Source organism: Antechinus flavipes, chromosome X, assembly GCF_016432865.1.
Source record: "Antechinus flavipes isolate AdamAnt ecotype Samford, QLD, Australia chromosome X, AdamAnt_v2, whole genome shotgun sequence".
NCBI classification, from domain to species: domain Eukaryota; kingdom Metazoa; phylum Chordata; class Mammalia; order Dasyuromorphia; family Dasyuridae; genus Antechinus; species Antechinus flavipes.
The window spans coordinates 21,646,285-21,669,614 of record NC_067404.1 but is presented as its reverse complement, the minus strand read 5'-3'; the positions used below and the strand labels follow the sequence as shown (position 1 = coordinate 21,669,614).

Below are 23,330 nucleotides of genomic sequence, written 5' to 3'. Positions count from 1 at the left end.
CTGCTTTTTAAATCATCTCTTCTTGAGCAGAGATGTTCTTTGCAAATTTTGCTATCCTCCCTCTAGAAAAATGTCAATGGATCCGGCCCGCTTTCCTTCTCTTCTTTGTCTTTCTAGTTCTAAGAACATGGAATCCAGTGTGATTGGACTTGGAGGCCACTTTAATCCAACTTCTCTGGAGTCAGTTTCCTCAATTTTTTGTTCATTATTCCTTCGCATAATCTCATTCATGTTCATAAATACATCCATGTAAGCAACTTCATTAGGAATTTTTCTACTTCTTGAATGAATTTAGATTGGAGAAAATCAGCTGATTCTAGATGTGCAAATTTTCCATGCTTAGAAATTTCTCTATACCAGAAATAAACTTTAAAAAAAAATAGAGGTTTTGCTGATATTTAAAACAAATTTTAATCACAGCAGTATTTTTCTTCATCTTAATTATCAGTATTTTAAAAAGTGTTTTGTTTTGTTTTTTTGCTTAACAGTTTGTCTTAACAGGAGCTATTCAAGTTGCAGATAAAGTGGCCTCTGGGAGAAGCTCAGTATTGGTGCACTGCAGTGATGGATGGGATAGAACAGCACAGCTCACATCTCTAGCCATGTTAATGTTAGACAGCTACTACCGGACCATTACGGGATTTGAAGTATTGATACAAAAAGAGTGGATAAGCTTTGGACACAAGTTTGCATCGGTAATTTTGTTGTTGTATTAGAGTTTAAATGTTACAGATGTATATGATGGAAAAACTAGCTGTTTGAAGCATGCATTTCCTGTGCCTGTAGAGTATTAGAATTTTACATCTTTTGAAAATGCACAGCTCCTTGGATTGATAAAAAGTGTTTCTAAAACCACGTTTTGCCATTTTAAAAAGTTTTTTTAGTATTGGAAATCTTCTGAAATCACATTAAAGGAAAAGAGCTGCTTTCTGTAGTTTCCAGATTTTGAAACTTTAATTCACCAAACATTTATTAAGTGCCTGTTATTATTTAGGCTCGTGCTAATTTTTTTAATCCTCTTATATAGACTTTGATGCTTCATCCCTATCCCATAAGAGGCCAAAACTTAATTGGAAAGAAAGTGGTGAAGAAATATGTTTGGGTTTTGTTTTTAAGGGCAGAGGTATATTCCTCTGTCCATGATCATAGAATTATATATCTAATTCTAGAAGGATTTTAGAGACTATCTGATCCAAGTCCCTTATTTTCTAGATGGAAAAAAAGTCATACCAGAGACAAGATTTAAACTCTAACCTTGTGATTCCTTATTGGATACTTTTTTCACTGACCATGCTGACCCTCCGGTTCCAAATTGTACCACCTAAGCATTGGTACCTTGGTAACTGTGAAAATCGCCTGGACTCTTTTCAGTTTTTTGTATTCCTAAAACATTTCTGTTAAATAACTTGTTCCTTTTTATTCACAAGTGTCCTTCACCTAAATGTAGCCCACCTAGATTCAAGTAAAAATAATAGATGTTCTTGTAATAACACAAAATACTTTTATGATACTGCAGAATATCCAGGTTTGAAATGCTCATATAGAGGAGTGCATACACTGAATTTCTAGCATTTCAAAAGCCTGGACCGCTTGCCTTTTTCTACGTCATGTACTGATTTGTAAGCCTCCACAGCCATCCTCCGATCTTTTGTCATGGTGTAGAAGAGTGACCATACTGGCACTGGGGTGTGCTGCAGACCAGGCTGGTGGCAGGAGGATGATGGTTTTGGTCACAACAACTCTTGAAGATTGCATTCTAAGTGATGGGGGATTTTGGGAGCCATATTGGCAAAGGGAGTAGCAATAATGATGAAATCGGAAATCCTGGAAGCAGTATTTGTGTGTTGTATCTCTGATTCAGAACTCAGGTGCTGCTTAGACCAAGGAAGGCAAATCGGGGTACCAACCTGCTTCCTTGAAATTCTATTCAAATACCTTTCCTTGTCTCATTTCAGAGAATAGGTCATGGAGAGAAAAATTATGCTGACACTGACCGCTCTCCCATTTTTCTGCAATTCATGGATTGTGTATGGCAGATGTCTAAACAGGTACAAGTTGAAGAATATGTTTCATTTTATAGATGTATCATTGCATACATGTATCATGTAAATGTATCATTACTCAAATACATAAAGTAGGGAGTATAAGAAAACGTGTCATAAAATGCAAGATTATATGGGGTACTCTGGAAATGCTCTGGAATTTAGAGAAAAGAAAGGTCAGTTTGAATTAGACAAGTTTCAGCAAGTTTCTTAGTGGGGAGAGGATGGGACTGAAGCTGTGTTGTTGAATGATGAATGGGATCTCAGTAGGTCAAAAAGAGAGGGAGTAGAGTATCCCAGACAGGGGAACTGAAGGACCATGATAAAAATGTTTTAGATCTGCAAGGTAGATTATGACAGGGATAGACTTCTTAGAACTGTCAGTCATCTACTTGTGAAATTACCCAGTGGTTTTTATGGAATGTAGAAGGAAGGATTGTAGGACAAACGTCTCATCGTCAGGTACTGTATCTGCCCCTCTGAGGTGGATGGAGGTAAATAAATAGCAGTGCATCTTTTGGGAGACCAGGACTTGGTATTCTGCCATTTTGAACAAATCTATCCCAGGATTATCTGGGCTTACTAGTTTTTCCCATCATTTTTTTTAGTGCTTTCCCAACATTGGCTCTCTTACAATTAAACACGGGTGCTGGGGTGAGTGGGTGGGGTTTTGTAGTCTTCTTTGCTACTGGGGAAGGAAGAGCTTTTCAGGGGCAGGGATTGTCTCCCCAGAGATTTCAGACATGACAGAAGCCAAAAGTGTTTGGTAGGTACATGGCAAGGATTGGAAGAGGTAACGTTTGGCTAATTACAGTCCTACTGCTGTCTTTATGGTCTGATAACAGTTCAAGCAATTCTTTAGGATACAGAATGAAAGAGGGAGGGAAAAAGAAGGATTCCCAAAGCAATCAGGATGCAGACCAGCTTCCAATATGTGACATGAGATGTATACACCTCTAGGGGGACTACAGGTGTCTAAGGTCATCCTTGCTCTGGATGGAAGGCCCTTCAGCATGCACAGCATTTGCATGTGGTGATAGTACTGTGCTCAAACTCTGGTCAAGTGTTTCCTACATGTCAGGCGTAGCACTAAACAACATATAAAGAAAAACAAGCCAGTTTCTATCCTTAGGGGGTTCACCAAACCTAGTGATTTCCTGGCATCCTCTCTTCAATATAAATGCTCGTTACCCAGATGAGGAAAAGCACCAGTATTGCTTTGCTTTACTTGCAAATTATGTAATCATTTAAAAAACCCCAGACCTTTTTATATCTCCCACCTCAATAACTTGGTTTTTTTTAATTGTCAGAACCACAATGGTTGGCCCCCTGAATTGCCTCCCTGCCCCCAATATAGATGTGAATGAAGTTTCCCCAAAAGTTTTGAGATTAGTGCCAGTACTTGGGGGTCGGGAGGAGTTTTACCTGTAGACTGACTTAAGAGCAGTTCAAATAAAAGCACCCACAGCAAAAAAAAAAACCACAAAACTAGAAATGCTCATTTTATAATTGATCATTTTTCAAGTTACCTTATTTTTTTGATCTGTTCTCTGTGTTTGTTCTGCCAGTTTCCTACAGCTTTTGAATTCAATGAACAATTCTTGGTTACCATTCTGGATAATCTGTACAGTTGTCGATTCGGTACCTTCTTATTCAACAGTGAATATGCTCGAGAAAAAGAGGTGGGTAGATTCCAGTTCCATATGACTAACATTTCTTCGTCTTCTAATACAAAGTCTCTGGTTTATGTGAAGTCTGCCATGACAGCAAATGATTTAAAGGAAGCTGAAGATTCTTTTGGCTGCTTTTTGTGTTTAGTGCCATTTTGCCATTCACATTCAAGCTGATGCCCACGAAGAAAATAACCTTAAGGCCTATCGTGGTAGTAAAGGCTAGGAAGGCTTATCAAGCTCTGGCAAGTCAGCTTAAGTCCACACTATTAAGCGTGTTCTCTGTGCCAAGCACTGTGCTGAGCACTGGAGATACAAGAGCAAGCAGAAAGAAAAATAATCCCTGCCTGCCTTCGAGAAGCTTGTATTCTAATGAGAGAAGAAAGCACATTATGAAAACTTAAAGGAGGGTAGGGAGAGTGAGGAGTGGAAGGAGGGAGAAAAGGTCCCCGGCAGAGTCCTGAAGAGTAACAAATGCATGACTGGCATGGGCATTTTCCGTAAAATAAAGTTTTTGGGAGGAACCATCAAATCAGAAGAGTGGACCACAGGGGCGTAAATGTACGTATAGAGTGAGAAGTCCAAGGGTGGCGTGAACTCCAGGGTGACTTCTGGGGTATGGAAAGAAAGGTTCAGAGTCAGGCATGAAACCTGGAGAGGAAAAGTCTGTACAAAATAGGTGAATCTTTAAAAAGAGACATCTTCAACTTAACATGTCCAAAATTGAATTCATTGTCTCCCCTTTAGTTTTCCCTCATCCCAACTTCCCTATTACCAGAGAGAGTACCACCATCCTCCCAGTCACCCAGACTTATAATCTCTCTGTCATCCTTGACTCCTCATGTTCTCTCATCTCCCATATCCATTTCTGTTGCCAAATTCTCTCATTTCTACCTTCCTAACATCTGTCACATCTGGCCCCTCTGCCACTCTGTGCCTCACATCTGGAACAATGGCCTTCCTGCCACAAGCAAACTTTCCCCCACGCTAGCCCATCCTCTCCTCTTCTGTCAGGGAGCTTCCAAAAGGGCAGATCTAACCTCGAGACCCATCTCCCACTTAATAAAATCTAGTGGGCTCCCTGTCACTTAAGGGCTCAAAAAGAAAATCCACTATTTCGCATTTAAAACCTTCAAACACAGCCTGCCCCCCCTTTTGGTCTTCCTACACCTCCACCCACCGACAGCCTCTAGTAGCACTCAGTGACACTGGTCTCCTTGCCGCTCCTCCCACAAGAGCCCTCTCTTTCCAGCCCTGGTGTCTGGAATGTTCCCCCTCTTCATCTCTGCCTCCAGGCTTCCTTCATGACCTAGCAACAAGCCCACCTCAGACAGGAAGCCTTGCCCAATTCCCCTTAATCCCAGTGCCTCCCCTGTCTTTTTCCTATCTATCCTGTCTGTCGCTTCTTTGTACAAAGCTTTTTGCTTGTTGGCTCATTGGAAACAAAGACTGTCTTTTGCCTTTCTTTGTATCCCCAGCACTTTTCACAGTTTCTGGCATATAGCAGGCACTTAATAAATATTTATTGGCTGCAGGAATAGAATATATGGCCTTTGTAGCTGCCCAAGAAATTTATATTTTGTATTTTTATTTATTGTCTATGTATTTTTTTCTTTACTACATTTATTTCCTAGGCTTTCTTTTCTTTCTCTCATTTATAACTAATATTTGGGGGCAGCTAGTTGGCGCAGTGGATAGAGCACCAGCCCTGAAGTCAGGAGGACCCGAGTTCAAATCTGGTCCCAGACACTTTACACATCCTAGCCGTGTGACCCTGGGGCAAGTCACTTGACCCCAACTGCCTCAGCAAAAACCGAACAAACAACAAAAAATAACTAGTATTTGATAGAAATGATCAATTTGGAAAAATTGTTTTATAAGATAACAGACTTCTAAATTTTTTTAATGAACTTTCAGTTATATGGATGGCGTTTCCAGATCACCTGAATGTTAGTTCTGTGTGGATAAATCATCCAGCAGTTAAATAATGCCTTCCCTTTTTACACAGAAGATGAAAACTTCATTGGCTTTACAAAAACAAAAACGAATTATCTGCTGCAAACACTTTTAAATAAGGAAATAATAGCTGTCTGATCACTTGGAAGAAAATGTGCGATCCATATGTGACCCACATTTTTGGTTAGTCCAGAAACACTTTTGCTCGGGTCGCCAGGCCACTCGGCATCTTTCTTAAGCTCCCCAAAAAGGATTCTCACCAATGACGGTGAAGGGCTTCCCATGGAGCCCGGACCAATGGAAAGAGTATTGGGCTCGGAGTTTGAAGAACTGGAAGTTCATCCTGCACAAATCATTGCACCCTTAGGAACTTGTTTCCTCATGTAGCAAATGAGGGAGTTGCACCCAGTGACTAATAATAATAATAATAACAGCTTGTAATTGTAGAGTGCTCTAAGGTTTGTCAGGTATTTAACATGTGCAAATTGGGTTGATCTTCACGACTACCCTTTGAAGTCAGTGTTGTTTTCATCCCCATTTTATAGATGAAGAAACTGAGATTTAGAGAGGTTAAGAAACTTGCCTATCTCAAGAACAACTAAGTAACATTTATAATATGGTGCTTACTGTGGACCAGGTACTGTGCTTTGTGCTTTACAGATATTATCTTATCCGATCCTCAGGACATCAATGACAACACTGAGAGATGGGTACTGTTACTATCCCCCTTTTACAGATGAGAAAACAGATTAAATGACTTGTCCAGGCCACACAATTAATAAGCACCCAGTCCTCCCGACTTCCGACCCTGAACTCTCATCGGCTTGGCCTCCTGCCTCTAATTCTGTGTTTCTGTGAGCTTTGCTAGCTTCCTTGCAATTAAGAGAGATCCAGATGGGTCACCCTCTAGAAACAAGCGTGGCCTGACATGCTGCTCACCTGTTGGGGTGTCTCTGTTCTCACCCAGGCTTTCTGGTTTTCTTCTTTCTACAGAAAGTCATGATGAAAACTCTGTCTTTGTGGTCAATGATAAACAGTGATAAAAGAAAGTACACAAACCCTTTTTATACTAAGGAATTGAACCGAGCTTTATACCCAGTTGCCAGCATGCGTCATTTGGAGCTCTGGGTGAATTATTATATCAGATGGAACACCAGAATGAGGCAACAGGTAAGTGAAATGAAATTATTAGCAAGGCAGTGACGTTTTAGATCAGTAATTCTTTTCCATCTTAGCTCATGCTGCTGGGAATGGTTTTGAATCTCATGACAAAAACTACCAAGCCCAAAAGAGGTACTTGGAAGTGAGTTCTCCTTTGTTGGAGTTTATTTAGATCAGTAGCTTCAGTCCATTTAAAAGCCAACCTAGACACTGTGATATTTTATGAACTTTCTACCATCGACAGAAGTTTGGAAGTTTCTGAATTGTGTTTATCCAGGAACTTCCTTTACCATCATCAAGTTGACAGCTGTCACATAGACAATACTACATTGCTCTACCCTACCTTAGAGGCCAAAATGAGAAAATGGAATATTCCCTTTCCCCATTCAGGTCTTGCTATATCTACTAGGGTCCTGGCATGAGAATTATTTCTTTTTATCAGGGTCCTTCACTCCAGAAGGATAACTGACTGGTTATTGAACCACAAGGCTTCTTTGGCCACTTACCGACCATAATTAAAAGCCGTGTGTGTGTGTGTGTGTGTGTGTGTGTGTGTGTGTGTGTGTGTGTGTTTCGTTTAGTGAAAAGCCCTGCATCTCATTTTGAGCCCATGGAACCTACCATTTACCAAACAGCCCAGTATCCCTTCACTTAGCTATTTGTTCCGAGCATTACAAGTACTCGGTATTCTTCTGCTTAACTTTTTCCCTGAAGTTTTGGTGGGGAGATTTAGGAACATGCTGTCTCCACCAGCCCAACCTTTAGAATCCAGCCTTTGGGAAGAAACATGCTTTTATTGAGACAGGAATTTTTGGGCACCAGCAGATTCCCTTTTCTATGTGCTGTCTCCTATATTGTTTCTCCCATTCGCACAACTGGTAAGATGCCAGTCAGGGTCCTGTTTTCTCTCATCGGTATGTTGCCAGTTTCAAGCTGGCACTTGTGTTTTAAGGTCTCTGGTGCTTGCATGAAAAAGGCTCCTGCTGCTTAGTGATGTGGATTCTTTCGGGAAGCATGGAATTCTCGGCCCGAGAACATTGGCCGGCTGAGTCTGTGATTTCAGAAGCACACGGAGAGAATTTACTTAGCAAGAGTTTGTGTTTCCGATAGCAAGTAAAGAAGGAAATACTTTTCCAGGGTTACCGGATTTTTTTATTTAACTGCAATTATGGAAAATGTTTTCCTTAATAATACCCCATAGCTACAACACTGCACTTGTCTCATAAAATCTGGCTTCCCTATGTTTATTTTGATCTTTTTTGCCACCAGCAATTAGAAGTAATAGGTCAGTGCTTTCTGAAGAGATTGTCGGCTTCCTTTTTATTTGGGCAATAAGGAGGTCTCCTTGAAAATCAGAGGAATCAAAATCAACTCATTTGTGACCAGATAAAGGGAGAAATAATAAATGAAGAATTGTGTTTGAAAACCCATCTTGAAAAGGACAAGTAGAATCTATTTCCCTCATAGTCACATAAGCTCAGAGTAATTGAAGACTCGATGATATAATTGAGCTTGGATGGATAGCGATGTTCTTCATTTGGAAGACAACAGAGGAATAAAAGAAGTCAATTGTCTGCATGATTTACCACAATGGGGTGCATCCTCATAGCTTTACATCCTTTATATCTGTGCCTGGACTTTTTTCATAGGATTTGTTGAGATAAAAAGACCTTAAAATTTAATTGTAATGCAATTTTGCACTGCATTTAGGGATTAATCGGGAAGCCAAATAGTCAGCAAGCTGTGATCTAGCTGATAAGCAGACAAGATTGGAGCCCCTAAAGGGTGCATGGCATGTGGCCCAGGGTCACGATATTTAGGTGGAGGAAAAAACATCGAAGTAGATGCTCCATAGAGGTGGATCTCCAAGTACTGGGGTCTGGGGACCACTGTAACATGATCAGTAGCTCTTCAGTGCCTCAGCTTTTCCCTACCCCCCTAAAACAATTGAAAATCAAAAAACCCGGACAGAATTCCCAAATAGACTGGTGGTGCTTTTGGTAGAGCCCCAGTACACTTTTTCAGTTTTCTCATTAACTAGAAGCAGAATATTCCCAATAGAATCAAAAATAGCCATTTATCATATAAGGACCAACAGCGCTATGATAGACTAGCCTCTCGCCCCTCACCTCTCACCTTTCACCTCTCACCCCCTGTTGTTCTTTATCCCTCACCCCCTGCCTTCACCACTCCCCTGCCCCTTACCTTTAGCTTGCCAGTGATTCTCACACTGTCCTTTGACTGCTTTGGACACAATTTTTTTGGGTGGGCATGGTTTGGACCTGATTAGGTCAAGAAAAAAAGACAAAACATTCCAGCAGATAGTAGCAAGCTGAACAGCATGGGATTGAGTCGTGTTTAATTATTTTCAAATGTCATTCCACTGCAGCAGTACTAGAATAATTAAAAGGAAACCATATGGACATACATCTGTGTGCTGTTGTCTGCTGGCTGAACTCGTAATGGGTATCTTCAGAATTTGAAGTTAATGGGGACAAACAGATTGAGAAATGGAATTTTGCTATTTGATCATCTTTGTTGAAATGTATCGATTTCAAGGCAAATTCAGTTAATCAAGTGTCATTTTGCAGTATGGTCAAAATAAAGGGTGGCCCTTTTGTGTGTGTCTCTCCAGCAGCCAAACCCAGTGGAGCAGCGTTACATGGAGCTTTTGGCGTTACGGGATGAATACGTGAAGAGGCTGGAAGAAATGAAAATGACCAATTCCGCCAAGCTCCCCGGCTCCTCGGCTTCCTCTTCGACCACCTCCCAAATGATGCCCCATGTCCAAACTCCCTTTTAAAGGGAGAATCCCGGCGCTAGTTTAGATCTCCGTCCTAAAAGAGGAATTTTTGAATGCTTCCGATTTGCACATTTTTCTTAGGGTTTTGTTTTCCTTTTTTCGTTCTTTCTTTCTTTCTTTCGAGCGCATCCACATAGAGCTTGAACTAGCGCAGTCCTAACCTTTTAAACATGTGCCTTTCATAGTCTACCATTGGAGGGAGATGCAGCGTTCTCGCAGCCATCGGAATGCTAGGAAGGGTTTTGAGAAAAAACGTAATGCAATTAGTTTTTTAAAAGTGTTTATATTAACATAACTGTAGTTTACATCTTAAATGCTATGGATACGATCTACTTTATGTATTTAAACAAAGCTTCAGTGTTTTGAATTAGAGGTTAAAAAGTTAGAAATAGATTTTTTTCTGAGTTGATTCTAACAGCTTATGTTACTTTACATTGTCTAAAATGCAACCAGATATAAAAGATGCTAGTGTTAATGCCAATATAAAACTCAAACTTGCTTAGTGTAGGTCTCCAGAAGTAAGATGTTTTAAATAATGGCCAAATTCTTTACCATTGCAAATGATGCATTTAGGAAAAGTCATTGTAGGTGAGAGTTTTTCCTCATTTTGGAAATGAAACTTTGTCTCCGACATATTTAAATTCACCCCGTGGCAAACTTATGGAAGGATGGAGAAAAGAGTTGCATGGTCTGGGCAAGTATGGATGTGTCAGGAGCTCCATTGTTGGGAGGGACACCCCATCGGTGCAGTTCCAGGTCCATTTGGGTATATTTCAGAGAGGTTTATTTTTTTCCAAGAAAACATCTTTCTGGTAGGCCTCAATTAAATATGAGAAAACACTTATAAGCTTTCCAAGCATTTTAAAAATATCTTCTGTTCGAGAAGTTGTCTAAAATAGGGACTGGTTTTCAATTTGGAACAAAACCTCATTATAGCCTCGTTGTAAATGTCACCGCTGTGCTGCTCTTGTCAATATTTTCTGAAAATCTGTGCCTGGCCAGAGCAGCCTGCATATAGGAACCAAAGTTTTGATCGAGCATCTCTCCTGTGGGTTTTTGCTGCATTGTACATCTAGGGTGACTCTCCGTGGGTACATTTTATGTGAGGATGTGTGTCCTTCTTGAGAGGATTGTGAGAAGTTTCAGTTTAAATGGTTTTTCCAGCGATGACATAAAACTGACTCTACAACCTCTTACTTGAAGCATTTGGCAATTTTGCTTTTTTTCGGGTATGCCTTTCAGTGCTATTAAATGCAGTTTAAGAAGCACAAACTTTTCTCTTTGCTATTTGAACTAATTCATATGGTAAACCTATTTTGGGAAGCATTTAGGCTATTCAGATACATTCACTATGTTTTACAGTAATTTGTAAAGAACTATTTATAGCTGATGTGATTATATTTTCAAGTAGTTATCTAAGCAAGAAGAAACTTATCTTTGTAAATTATTGTATAGGCCATAGCTGTATGGGTCTACCAAATAAGCCATTCGAAGTGCAGTGGTGTAATATACACATAATGTAAGTATAGAAGCGGCTTTTGACATGATCACGCTTTTTTCTTTTTTAAACACTGTAACACTGTAAATATCATGCGTTGCATTTTAACCACACGTTTTAGTCCCATAAAAATTAAGCATAATAAGCTTAATAGGACTTTGGGATGTGTTCTAAAAACTTTTTCACTGCAATAATAATTGAACACCTGCTATGATCAATGTATTGTACTAAAAAGATTGCACTATATTTTCAGGGAAGTAACTATTTGTATTATGTTCTAAATTCCCAGGATTTCTACCTATAATTTCCTCTTTCTATGTTTTGTATGCTTTTCATTGTATTTCAGTAGCAGTGTTCTAAGGTTCTTCAAAAGCTCTCTAAGTATTAGTTAACGGGCATTTAAGTAAGTGCATTAATTCAGTGAGCAAGGAGACTCAAATATATGTTTTCTGCTTGAGCGACTTCTACATATATAACTTTATAATACAGATTTGAAAGCATAATTGCCTTTACTCTGGATTTTGTTTTTAAAGTTCTGTGATGGAGATATAGAGCGAAGCTTCATGGGGAAAAGAACAGTTGATTGTATGAGAGAAATTATAAAGCTGAATATGATTGTTTTATTTAGTCGATACTTTATGAGAATAAACTCAACCAGAGTGAAACTCGTTAAGGCAAGACTTGCAACTAATGGTCTTGTCGTTTTGTGACATTAAGTAGATCCCCTTAAGACATCCAGAGGCCAGATGAGATTGCATCCTTTCTTTTGATGAAGTAATTCATTCCAAGACTGCCTGGAAAAACTTGTTCAGTTGGATCATGCATCAGAAAGCAAAAATGTAATGGGTTAAGTTTTCATTTGTCTTCAAAGTGAAATTGGCTATCATTCAATAAAAGGCTATGAAAATCCAATGTTTGTGTTCTTTTAAAGCTATGAGCATCTTCAAATAGCGTCTGAAAGGCAGCACATTCTGTATGCATCCACGAAACTCCTTTTGTCTATATGCCATTTTAATGCTTCAATCAGAATTTTTTTCTTTCACCGTTTTTGTTTCACCATTTTAAATTATATCGATTTCTTGAAATAGTTCTCTGTAATCCAATATAGTGATTTATCTGCTGTATCTTTTTATGACAATTAACTGTACTTAGCAGTAGCATGAATATTCACCTAAATCCTTATTTTCATAGACGGTTTCATTTTAAAAGGTGATACTTAAATTAAGCAGAATCTTTGGAATCTCAGATCTAATTCCTTTCCTTTTTATATTTGAGAAGTAGAGAATGTGGTGCAGTTAAAAAAAAAAAAAAAAAAAAAAAAAAAACAAGGTGCTAGATTTAGTGACCTGGGTTCAACTCTCTGTTCCGCTTATGGGATTTGGGGAAAGCTTCTCCACCCCCTCCTGGGAGTTTCCACTTACTCATCTCATGACCTTTCCATTCCTAAAACTTGAAGATCAAGACAATGTGTAACTGGAACAGTTGCTTTATCAATTTCTCCCTTTTGGTACTTATACTTTGGGCCAAGTCTCTTTCCTTTCCGTATCTTTTTGTTCATTATTGACATTCTCTAAGAGTATGGATGGCAGAGTTCTGTTACTCGGGAGTTCCCCTGTACTACTAAAATAAAGATCCAGACTTCCTCCCCTCCTGAGAGAGTATCACAGAGATGCCATTGGAATTGGAACTGGAGTCGGGAAAAGATGAGAACATCAGCGATGTTAAGCATCTCACAAAGTAGAATGTGGTGAAAGGGGGCAATTGGAATCCAGATCCTTTGACTTTGGAAATCCAGTGTTCTTTCCCCGTAAATATTGATATTGCTCTCCTCCACCTGCCACTCCCCTAATTTTGAATGTTATCTGTTTCTTGAATGTTTTGTAGGCTGAGGGTTTTATTTGCTCACTTATAGCATGTAGGAAAGTCCTCTAACATTTATTTTTAAGCGTATTGCAGAATGGTAAAGCACATCCCGACAATTTCTTTTAGTTTGATGGTGTGACAGTTTTTTTCCACGTAGAAATGAGATCCTTTTTGTGGTTCCTTTTTTCGTATCATTCTGCTCGATGATATAGGCACTTTGATCAGTATGTTAGCAAAATGATGCCAAGAAACAGTGGTCCTGTGGAAAGAAAAGATCTTGAAATTATGAGAATATGATAGTGAAATGAGGTAGAAAGAAAAGAGTGAAAATGCTGTCTAAAGTTGGGAATTTTAAACTGCCTATCATGAATGCATATTGAATAGAAAATGACTAGAAGATTGAAGATTTCTTCCACTGAGTTTTTCAAGTTTGCAACAGCATGGTAGTATGAAGAGATGGCTGTATTTAGAGTCAAGAGCCCTGGATTCGAATCCTGCCTCAGATGCTTCTGAGCTAGGGAACTCTGGAGAAGTCCCTTAATCTCTACCCTCAGTCGCCTCCTCTGTAAAATGAGGGGTTGGACTCAGTAGCCTCCACGGTCTTTTCTATTTCTAAGTCTGGGACAGATACTATTGTCTCTTAGACAAAATGCCCCTCTGGTAAATAGGGCTCAAGGGGGCATTGGATATGTGAATGCACCCCTAGCAAGAAGTGAGGTCAGGGCATTTAAAAAAGAATTAGTTTCTGTTATGGAGGACTCAGGTGGGGCGTCAAAACAGTTAGATCGATTCCTGGGCCCCAGTTTATATACTTGGGGGGAATTAATGCATGTATTGTCAATATTGTTTAGTCCTGAAGAGCGCTGCTCAATTCAGGCACAAGCCATATGGGAATGGAAAGGAGGCACCCACCCCTGAATGACGGGGCGGTCCCCATCACAGAAGTATCCTGTGAATGACCCAGGGTGGGATGGTAATACTCAGGGGCATAGACAGAATATACAAGATCTGAGGGAGTTAATAGTCGTGGGGTTGAGGGATGCCTTCCCAAAGAGGCAAAATATAAACAAGGCCTTAGCTTTCACCCAAGAAAAAGACGAGTCACCAGCCCAGTACTTAGAATTAGAGAAGGAATAAGAAAATATTCAGGAACAGATCCTGATAGCCCAGAGAATGAACAGATGTTAAGGTTCAGTTTGTACCTAATTCCTGGCTGGACATAAATAGGGAGTTACAGAAGACTGAAGGGTAGATGCAGTCTTCTTTGGAAACTTTATTGGAGGAAACTACTAAGGTTTATGTAAGGAGAGATGAGGACCGGGCTAAGGAAAAAGAGGGGCAGAGAAGGGAATGGGAAAAGCACAAGGATAAGAGAGAAAGAGAGAGAAATAGGTTCATGATTCATGAACTCGGATCCCTAACTCGGATGCTGCTAAAAAGGAAAAAAGGGACCCAGGAGGGGCTGGGAGTCTGAAAGAAACAATGAAAGGATGCATTGAGGAATCCAAATTTAGAATGTTGGACATGTGGAAAACAAGGAAACATATTGGGTAATTTGTTAACATTGTAAGTTATGCTTTATGGAGTTTTTCTAGCTATTCACTATATTGTGAATCTCAAAAGTTGTGAAGGGAACTGGAAAGAAGAATGCAGGAGATTTATGGAGGATTGATTTGTAGGAGCAAATTGAGAGCCTGAATGATATCAAAAAGGAATCAGTTGGAAAATGAAAGGAAATAAACTGCCTAAATCTTGAGAAGGATTCCCAAGTGGGAAATTGAGTGGAGAAACAGGAGGGAATCCTTTGTCTAAGATTGCAGGAGTGGGGGAAGGGTGGCCACATGGAATCCTCTCTTCCCCTCCTCCCCTTCACCAAGTGCATTCCAGTCACTTTCTGTAATGGCTTGGTTAATTGACTGAATATTTGTTTCTTTGAAACATAATGGTTTTCTTGTTTAAGGAATATGATCATAAATGCGATCTATAGTTTGAAAGGGTTATTTCAAAAAGTTTAATTGATGTTTTTAAGAACTTTTCAGATTCTCTCATGTGAAAATAGGAAGTTTTAATTAACTGTATTGATGCCAATTATTTAAAGGGACTCCAAGGATAATAGTTTTTACCTTTGTCCTTTTGAAAAAGTTTTTGTTATGAACAATATGTAGTTGGGGATTTTTCTGTGTATTGGGTATTTTAAAAGCAAAATGATTGGTATAATATTCAACTTATGAAACATCTACTTGGGTATGTAAGAATTGTGTGAACATTCTGGGATAAATTTCTTACTGTTAAAAGTCTTACAACATGTAGATGATCCTCTTGTGGCAAGAAGGAAAAAGAGTGACCTTGTCCAAGTCACTATCCGTTTGTTAAATTATTTAGGAGCACAGGGACTGAGAATTTCTTAAGACCAATTGCAATTTGTGAAACGTGAGGTAAAACATTTAGGTCATTGTATAAGTGAAGGAAAAAAGAAATTAGATACTGTAAATTACTTGGGGGAAAGAATGGAAACAGTAAAGGTAAGGGATTGGCACACAGGGCATTGGTCACTGAAATGTTGACTAATCTTATGTTACCTAAGAACATTGCAGTGATTCACATGCAGGGGCACCAAAGAGGAGATTCATTTGAGATGAGGGGAAACTGCTTTGTGGATGAGGAGGCGAAATGGGCTGGAGGAGAGGAATCTAAGCACGGAGGAGATGATGGTGCTAGTTCTGGCATTTCTGCCTCAAATGCCTCCACCTTCCCTTACCCCAGAAGAGAAGCAGGAAATCTAAAGCCTTGGCACTCAGGAGGATAAAGAGGGACACTGGCTCCTCCCTGACGGCAGAGAGGTGCTGACCACAGCAGGTATGGGACATGTGCTCCAACATTTACATCAGGGCAGTCCTTGGGGTGTCCAAGACCTGTGTGACATGGAGCTGACTAAGTTTGTGGCACTGAGCTTGTACACACTAGCAGATAACTGGTCAGTGGGTGTCCTGTTTGTCAAAGGATGAATAGGGCGGCCCAATGACAAGCCCAAAAAGGAGGAAGGCCCCCTGGTATCAGGCCTTTCCAAAGCATTCAGGTGGACTTTACCGAGCTGCCATCAGTGGGGCATCTCAGATACCTGTTGGTTGTAGTGGACCATCTGACCTCATGGGTGGAGGCCTTTCCCCTTGCCCGGGCAACTGCCTCAGCAGTTGTAAAAGTCTTCCCTGAGCACATCATTCCAGGGTATGGGATGGTAGAGCAGGAAGTTTCGGACCAAGGCACCCATTTCACAGCTAAGATCCTCCTATCTGTGGCCCAAGCTCTAGAAATATCATAGGTCTTACATATCCCATGACCTCCGCTCTCATCAGGTACAGTGGAAAGGATGGATAAGGAAATTAAACAGCAACTGACTAAATTGGCTGAGACACAATTGCCCTGGACCAAGTGCCTTCCCCTTGCCTTATTAAGAATAGAACAAAACCCCAAAGGGAGGTGGGATTATCACCTTATGAATTATTGTATGGTCTCCCTTATCCAAAAGGGATTCAAAATTCTTCCTTGGATCCAGTATTTGAGACCAAGGATTTGTTTTTAAAGAAATATGTTCTGTCTTTACTATAACATCTGAAAACTTCACAACTAAAAGGGCTTATTGCTCAGACTCCTCCCTTAGGATTCCCAGTCAAGTTTTAGCTTGGAGACCGGGTCCTGGTTTGGACGTGGAAGGAGGACAAGCTGACCCTGAGCTGAGAAGGACCGTTCCGGATCCTGTTGACTTCAGATACGGCGATATACACCAAAGAGAGAGGTTGGACATATCACACTCGAGTCATAGGTCCCGTAGATACGCCAAAGAAGTGGGCAGTAGAGACTGATCCAGGAACATTGAAAGTGTGGCTGAAATTACAGGAAACTTAGCAAAGACTGATGAATTGTGCATGTAAAATCTTTTTGACTTGTCTCATTTGGGGAACTCTCTTGGGACTTTTCTTGTTTGTATTAGGTATTACATTTTGTTGAACTGTATTGTTAGGATTAGGGATATTATATACTATCAGGAAGAATGGGGTGTGAACCAAACCCAAAGGGTTGGAGACTGTGCCTTGTATATGCATGTATGATGTTATGTGGGTACATCTTTTGTACTGGTACCTCGAGAGCCAGTGGGGTATGAAAATACCTTTCAAACCCTGATCCAAACAATAGCCACTAGCTTTAGATTGACTGACTGTTGCATATGTGGGGGACCTGATCAACTTACACAATGGCCCTGGGTTCCTGTTCCCTTGTCTCCGGCCTGAATCTCGAGCAACAGGTCAGTGATACATAACGGAACAGGTTTCTGGGCAGCAGAAGAAAAGCATCGCTGGACCCTGACCAGTACAGTTTTAGGGAGATATTGCCTGAATCAGACTGGTACAGGGCCACGGATGGGAGAAAGTGAATGTACATGGACATTTACTCGAAGACCAGAGAAGTGAGCTGTCATAGCCTGCAGTACGTATGTGAATAGATGGCATCAAACCAGTATAACTTGTTATGACGGATCAGTGGTTCGCTGTATCCGATGTTCTAATAGAAGTGAGGGGTGTGCGAGGAAAATGCCACCTGCCTGTTTAATCCCTGACCCAGAGGGACCCCAAATATGGACATGTATAACCTTGAATAGCACAGCACCAGGTTCAACTTACACTTCAATGGAATGGAAGTGGGAAAATAGAGAAGGCACTGTCAGGAAAATGTTTAATAATTTCTGGAGCCGTCAGGATCTAACTGGGGAAAATGGTCGCACCTGCCAGTGGGTAGTTGAAAGTCATCTTTGGAGATGTAATTCTAATATGGGAGCAGAGCCTTAGGTCCCTGGGATGTCAGGTATTTTCCACCTTCTAATGGACCTGTTATATTTTGGTTTAAAAATAATCCTGCTCTGAAGGGGCATTATTGGATCTGTGGTGAGGGGGCTTATACCCATTTACCCAAAAACTGAACTGAGGTTTGTTATATAGGTATAATTAGACCTAAATTTTTCTTTTTCCTATCAAGCATTGGCAGGCAATTGGGGATATGGTTATATGAAGATTTGGAAAGGGAAACACGAAGTTCCAACTGTTCCCTAACCTACATTAATATTTCTTTGACCCAGACAAATGATGCCAATGGTTGGGAGATGCCCGGCCTCCGGAAAGAATTATAAAAGAGTACGGACCGGCAACATGGGCCCAGGATGGTAGTTGGGGACACCGAACACTGATATATGTGTTAAATCGGTTGATTAGGCTACAGGCAGTCCTAGAAGTAATAACCAACCAAACCGCTCAAGCCTTAGACTTACTGGCTGATCAGGCAACTCAGACAAGGGAAGCAGTGTTACAACATCGGCCAGTCCTAGACTATTTGCTAGCAGAGGAAGGAGAGTCTGTGGGAAACTGAATTTGTCTACCTGCTGTATGCAGATTGATGATAATGGGCAAATTGTTAAGGAAATCAAGAACATCCGTAAGGTTGCACATGTACCCGTGGAGGTTTGGAAATCTCCCTTTACAAATGGCTGGTGGTCATGGTTCAGTGGAAGCTGGTGGAAACAACTGTTGGGATCTGGGTTAATAGGTATAAGTGGAATCATCCTGTTGCCACTATGTTTACCCTGGATGATTACCATTGGTAACAAAAATAGTTTGGAGGTCACTGTCAAGAATCTTACAGAAGATGCCATTAAAATGATGATTTTACAAAAAGAGGGATGGGAGGCGGTAGCAGGGGATGATCCTGATGAAGCGATTAACAAGCAATATGTAGAAATGTTCATCGGATTTGACCACGATGTTAGTTCTTCATGAGGAAATATATATACATATATATTTATGAATAACAGGAGGGATTGTGTGGAAAGGTGAAGAACTTACAGATTAAGTACATATTGATCAGAGACTGTTAACTAAAGTAGATCAGACCTATAGGCCCCAGTCATGTGATTTTAGATGAGACCAGGACTGCATTCCCTCGTCCAAAGAAGGAATTAAGTGACCGAAGCTGTAGATCACCTTTTTCACTGCATTCCACTGACCAAATAGGGAGATAAAGATTTATGTAACCAATCACAGCCTGTAAAGGGTGGGATTTTGGGGGTTCTTGTCTGAAATGTATAAAAGCTGTCAGCATCTTCAAGTGAATGACTCTCCTCCTGTGGGTATTCTTGCTGTCCTTTCAGGCCCACAGGCCAGGATGGTCCGCTTCTCGAGATTCTAATAAATTCTTTCTGTACATCATTTGGAGTGACTCCTGAGTAGTCAGTTTGGGGAGGTGCAATTGCCCCAAACACTTGCATCCTATGGGAACCGGCATTTCTCCCTTTCTGACCGTGGCCCTGGAAACCCTTTTGCTTCTCTCCTAGCATCCCTCTCTTATGTAGCGTCTTCACAACACAGCCATCTGTTACAATCCAAGGCCATTAGGGCAGCGAGGTGGTACGATGGGTGGAATGCACCGTGCCAGGAATCAGAAAGACCAGCATTCAAACTTGACCTCGAATACTAGCTGTGTGACCCTGGGTAAGCCACTAACCTCTACCTGCATAAATCTGGGGAAGGAAATGGCAAACCACTCCTGTATCTTTGCCAAGTAAACCCCATGGACAGTATAAAAATGATGAAAGGTAGAATACTAGAAGATAGGTCATGAAGAATCGGACATGACTAAACCATAACAACAACATATGTATAGATACAGGTATCAAAGCGGACAAATCGGAAGCGAGGTCTCAATTAAGCCTGAGTCACACTGAGTAGACTTTTATAGTTGCCTCTTTCTATATGTATTACTGTTCCCAGTCTACGTAACTGAGTCTTACCTAAATGATTTGTTAAGGGCATTTCTTGAGAGGAGAGTAAAAGTCAAAGAAAGACAGAGCACCCTCCTGCCACCATACCAGAGGTGCAGAGTAGAAGGGCATGTAAAGGGTTGGGGGCGGGAAAGGGGATGGCTCAGAAGAAAAATATGTGCTAAAAACAGCTATTCCCTTTCTAAAAAAAAAATTTTTTTAATGTGGAAGAAATGGAGAAAATAACTTCTGCTCTTGAGTTTTCACAGTTTTTCTAAGCCTTTCTAAATGTGTCAAACATAATTTTATTAGTAAATTATCACACATATTCGTTGAGTGTCTCTTACATTGTAAGGTCAGAGCAGCAATATGGTATGGTTCAGTAGTGTTAAATTCAAATAGAAACAGGGCCGCTAATTAGTACATAAGGATTCCTGTAGGCCACATATTGACTTAGTTTTTAAATGTTATTTTTAGTTATTTAAATTTTTTTGTATTTTTATTTAGGTTAACAATTTCCCAATTACATTTTGATGTGGTTTTCTCTGACACTGTTGCACCTGGCCTGTTTTACATTTCTGATGTAGTTGATAAAGGTCACGGACATCTTCCTTTAAGTCCTATTTCATTAATCTACTTATCCAGTGCCATGCCAATCCTAAGAAATTATTTTACAGAGCTAGAAAAAATAATAACAAAGTTCACCTGAAAAAAAAAGGTCAAGAATTTCAAGGGAATTAATGAAAACAAATGCAAACGAAGGTGACCTAGCTGTGCCAGACCTAAAACTGTGTTATAAAGCAGCGGTCGTCAAATCCATTTGGTACTGGCTAAGAAATAGAGTGGTCGATTGGTGGTATAGGTTAGGTTTACAGGACAAAATAATCAATGACTATAGTAATCTAGTGTTGGACCTATCCATAGCCCCCAGCTTTTAGGATTAAGAATTCATTGTTGGTAGAGTTGTAAACTGATTGAAACATTCTGGAGAACAATTTGGAACTATGCCCAAAGGGCTATCAAATTGTATATATCCTTTTTTCCTAGCAGTAACTCTACTGGGCCTGGATCCCAAAGAGATCATAAAAGACAGAAAGGGACCCACATGTGCAAAAAAGTTAGTGGCAATCTTTTTTGTAGTGGCAAGGAACTGGAAACTGAGTGGCTGCCCATCTGGGGAGTGGCTGAATAAGTTATGGTATGTGAATGTTATTGAATATTATTGTTCTTTAAGAAATGACCAGCAGGATGATTTCAGAGAGGCCTGGAGAGACTTACATGAACTGATGCTAAGTGAAATAAGAAGAACCAAGAAAATATTGTACATGGCAACAAGAAGAATATACAATGATCAACTGTGATGGACTTGACTCTTTTCAACAATGAGATGATTCAGGTCAGTTCCAATGGTCTTATGATGGAGAGAGCCCTCTACACTCAGAGAGAGGACTGTGGAGACTGAGTGTGGATCACAACATAGCATTTTCACTTTTTGGTTGTTGTTTGCTTGCTTTTTGTTTTCTTTGTCATTTTTTCCTTTGTGATCTGATTTTTCTTGTACAGCGTGATAATTGTGGAAATATACATAGAGGAATTGTACATGTTCAACATATATTGGATTATTGCCATCTAGGGGAAGGGATGGGGGGAAAGGAGGGGAAAATGTGAAACACAAGGTTTTGCAAGGGTGAATGTTGAAAATTATCTGTGCATATGTTTTGAAAATACAAAGCTTTCATAAAAAAAAAAAAGTCCTGTCTCAAATATATACTATGTGAACCTGGGTCAGTCAATTAGTAAACATTTGTTAAGCTGGTACAAAACATTTGTACCAGCCACTGTGCTAAGTAAGCACTAGGGATACAAAGAAAAGAAAAAGAAAAAGCTAATCTTTGTTCTCTAGAAACTCACCTTCTAATGGAGGAGATAACTTGCAAACAACCGTAAGTAAACAAACTGAAAGATATCTTAGAGATAGTTGGTTTTGTTAATCCTTTGTTTTTCAAAATGGCAATGACATTTTGGGTGGTGACAGCAGTTCAATTGACATGTTAAAGACCTTAGCTTTAAAAAGCCAAGATTTCCCACTGCATCCAAGACCATCTCCTTACTAGCAGTAAGGGAGATCAGGAAAGGCTTTTTTTTGTAGAAGATGGGGTTTTAGCTGGAACTTGAAAGAAGACAGGAGCCAGAAACGAGGAAGGAGAACATTTCAGACATGGAGGACAGGCAAAGAAAATGCCCAGAGTTAGGAGATGGAGTGTTTCCAATGTGAGTCGACTGCAGAATACGTGGAGATAAATCGGGGAGGCATGGGGTATAAAATTAGGGGTGGAGATATAATGAGTTCAGTTTTGGACATGTATTTAACATGTCTATGGAAAATTAAGATACTCAATAGGCAGTTGGAAATGAAAGACTGGAGGTCAGGAGAGAGTCAGGACTAGATAAATAGATTTAAGAATCACCAGAAATGCGGGACAATGGCTTTCAAGCATGGATGGATCGAGTGAGGGTTTTTTTAAGGGTGAGGGACACATGGGTATGTAAGTAGGCAGTAAGGAAGCATCCTGTAGACAGAGATGGAAGATAAATGAAAGAGTGGACATGATAAAGGGGGTAATGTGCAGGAAAAGATGTGATGGAAGGGGATCACTTGTGCATCTACAGGGGTTTGCCTTGGCAACATGAGTCACTTCCCAGGGGTGAAGGTGGAGATAATGGCAGAAGGCATTTGTAGGATGTAAGATGAAGAGGAGGAGGAAAGAGGGAACTCTCAGTGAATAGTCTCAATTTTTTTCCCATGAAATATGAGGCAAAGTTCTTAACTAGAGTTTGCGGGGAGGGAGGTAGGCAGGGAGCCACGAGAGGTTTGAAAAGGGATGAAAGATTTGGAAAAGCCACTGTGATGAGTGAGATAGTGAGTCAATTAGGGAGGTAAAAAGGATTGCCTTGCCACAGTGAGGATCCACTTGAGATTTTGTAAAATATATGTGTAGTGGATCCAATCAGCACAGTTTCCTGATTTTATTCCACTTTGTTCAGTGGCATGTAAGTATGAAAAAAGGTAACATGGTAGAAATAATCCATTATTGGCAGGTCAAAAAAGAGAAGATAAAGGGCTCCCAATGAAGTGTTTGATAAATGTCGAAAGACTGAATAGAGGCCAGTGATGGAATTCTGAGTAAGAGAAAACAGCAACCAATTGGGTTGGCACGTAAAATATGTGAGTGGGAGTAATGTGAAATGAGAGTCTAGGAAGCTCAGCAGGAGCCAGATTGTGAAGTGCTTTAAATGTCAACAGAGAACTTGGTATTTATCATAGAGGAAATGGGGAGCCCCCAGATCTCATTGAGGAGTGATATGGTCTGATCTTTTGGAATATCAGTTTGACAGCTGTGTACAAGATGGATAGAAAAGGGGAGAAAAAGGATCTAGACTAGGAGACCTTAAGAAACTCTCTTGATAATCTCAATCAGAGTGTTAAGGGCAGGGAGATGCATCAAAACTGAACAGCCCGGAGCACCAGCCCTAA

General features: G+C 40.3%; 1 protein-coding gene across 3 annotated transcripts in view; it reads left to right on the top strand.

The window, feature by feature from the left end:
- Positions 1–12,042, top strand: part of MTM1 (myotubularin 1) — a 97,898-nt gene extending 85,856 nt beyond the window's left edge. For 2 of the 3 annotated variants that reach the window (XM_051969315.1, XM_051969316.1), the window contains exons 11-15: positions 489–695; positions 1,956–2,048; positions 3,611–3,724; positions 6,662–6,838; positions 9,465–12,042. In XM_051969315.1, the coding sequence (XP_051825275.1) occupies positions 489–695; positions 1,956–2,048; positions 3,611–3,724; positions 6,662–6,838; positions 9,465–9,632 (759 nt within the window). In that variant the 3' untranslated portion in view covers positions 9,633–12,042. The remainder of the gene's footprint in view (positions 1–488; positions 696–1,955; positions 2,049–3,610; positions 3,725–6,661; positions 6,839–9,464) is intronic. The other variant, XM_051969317.1, reaches the window with a different exon arrangement.
- Positions 12,043–23,330: the final 11,288 nt, after the last annotated feature.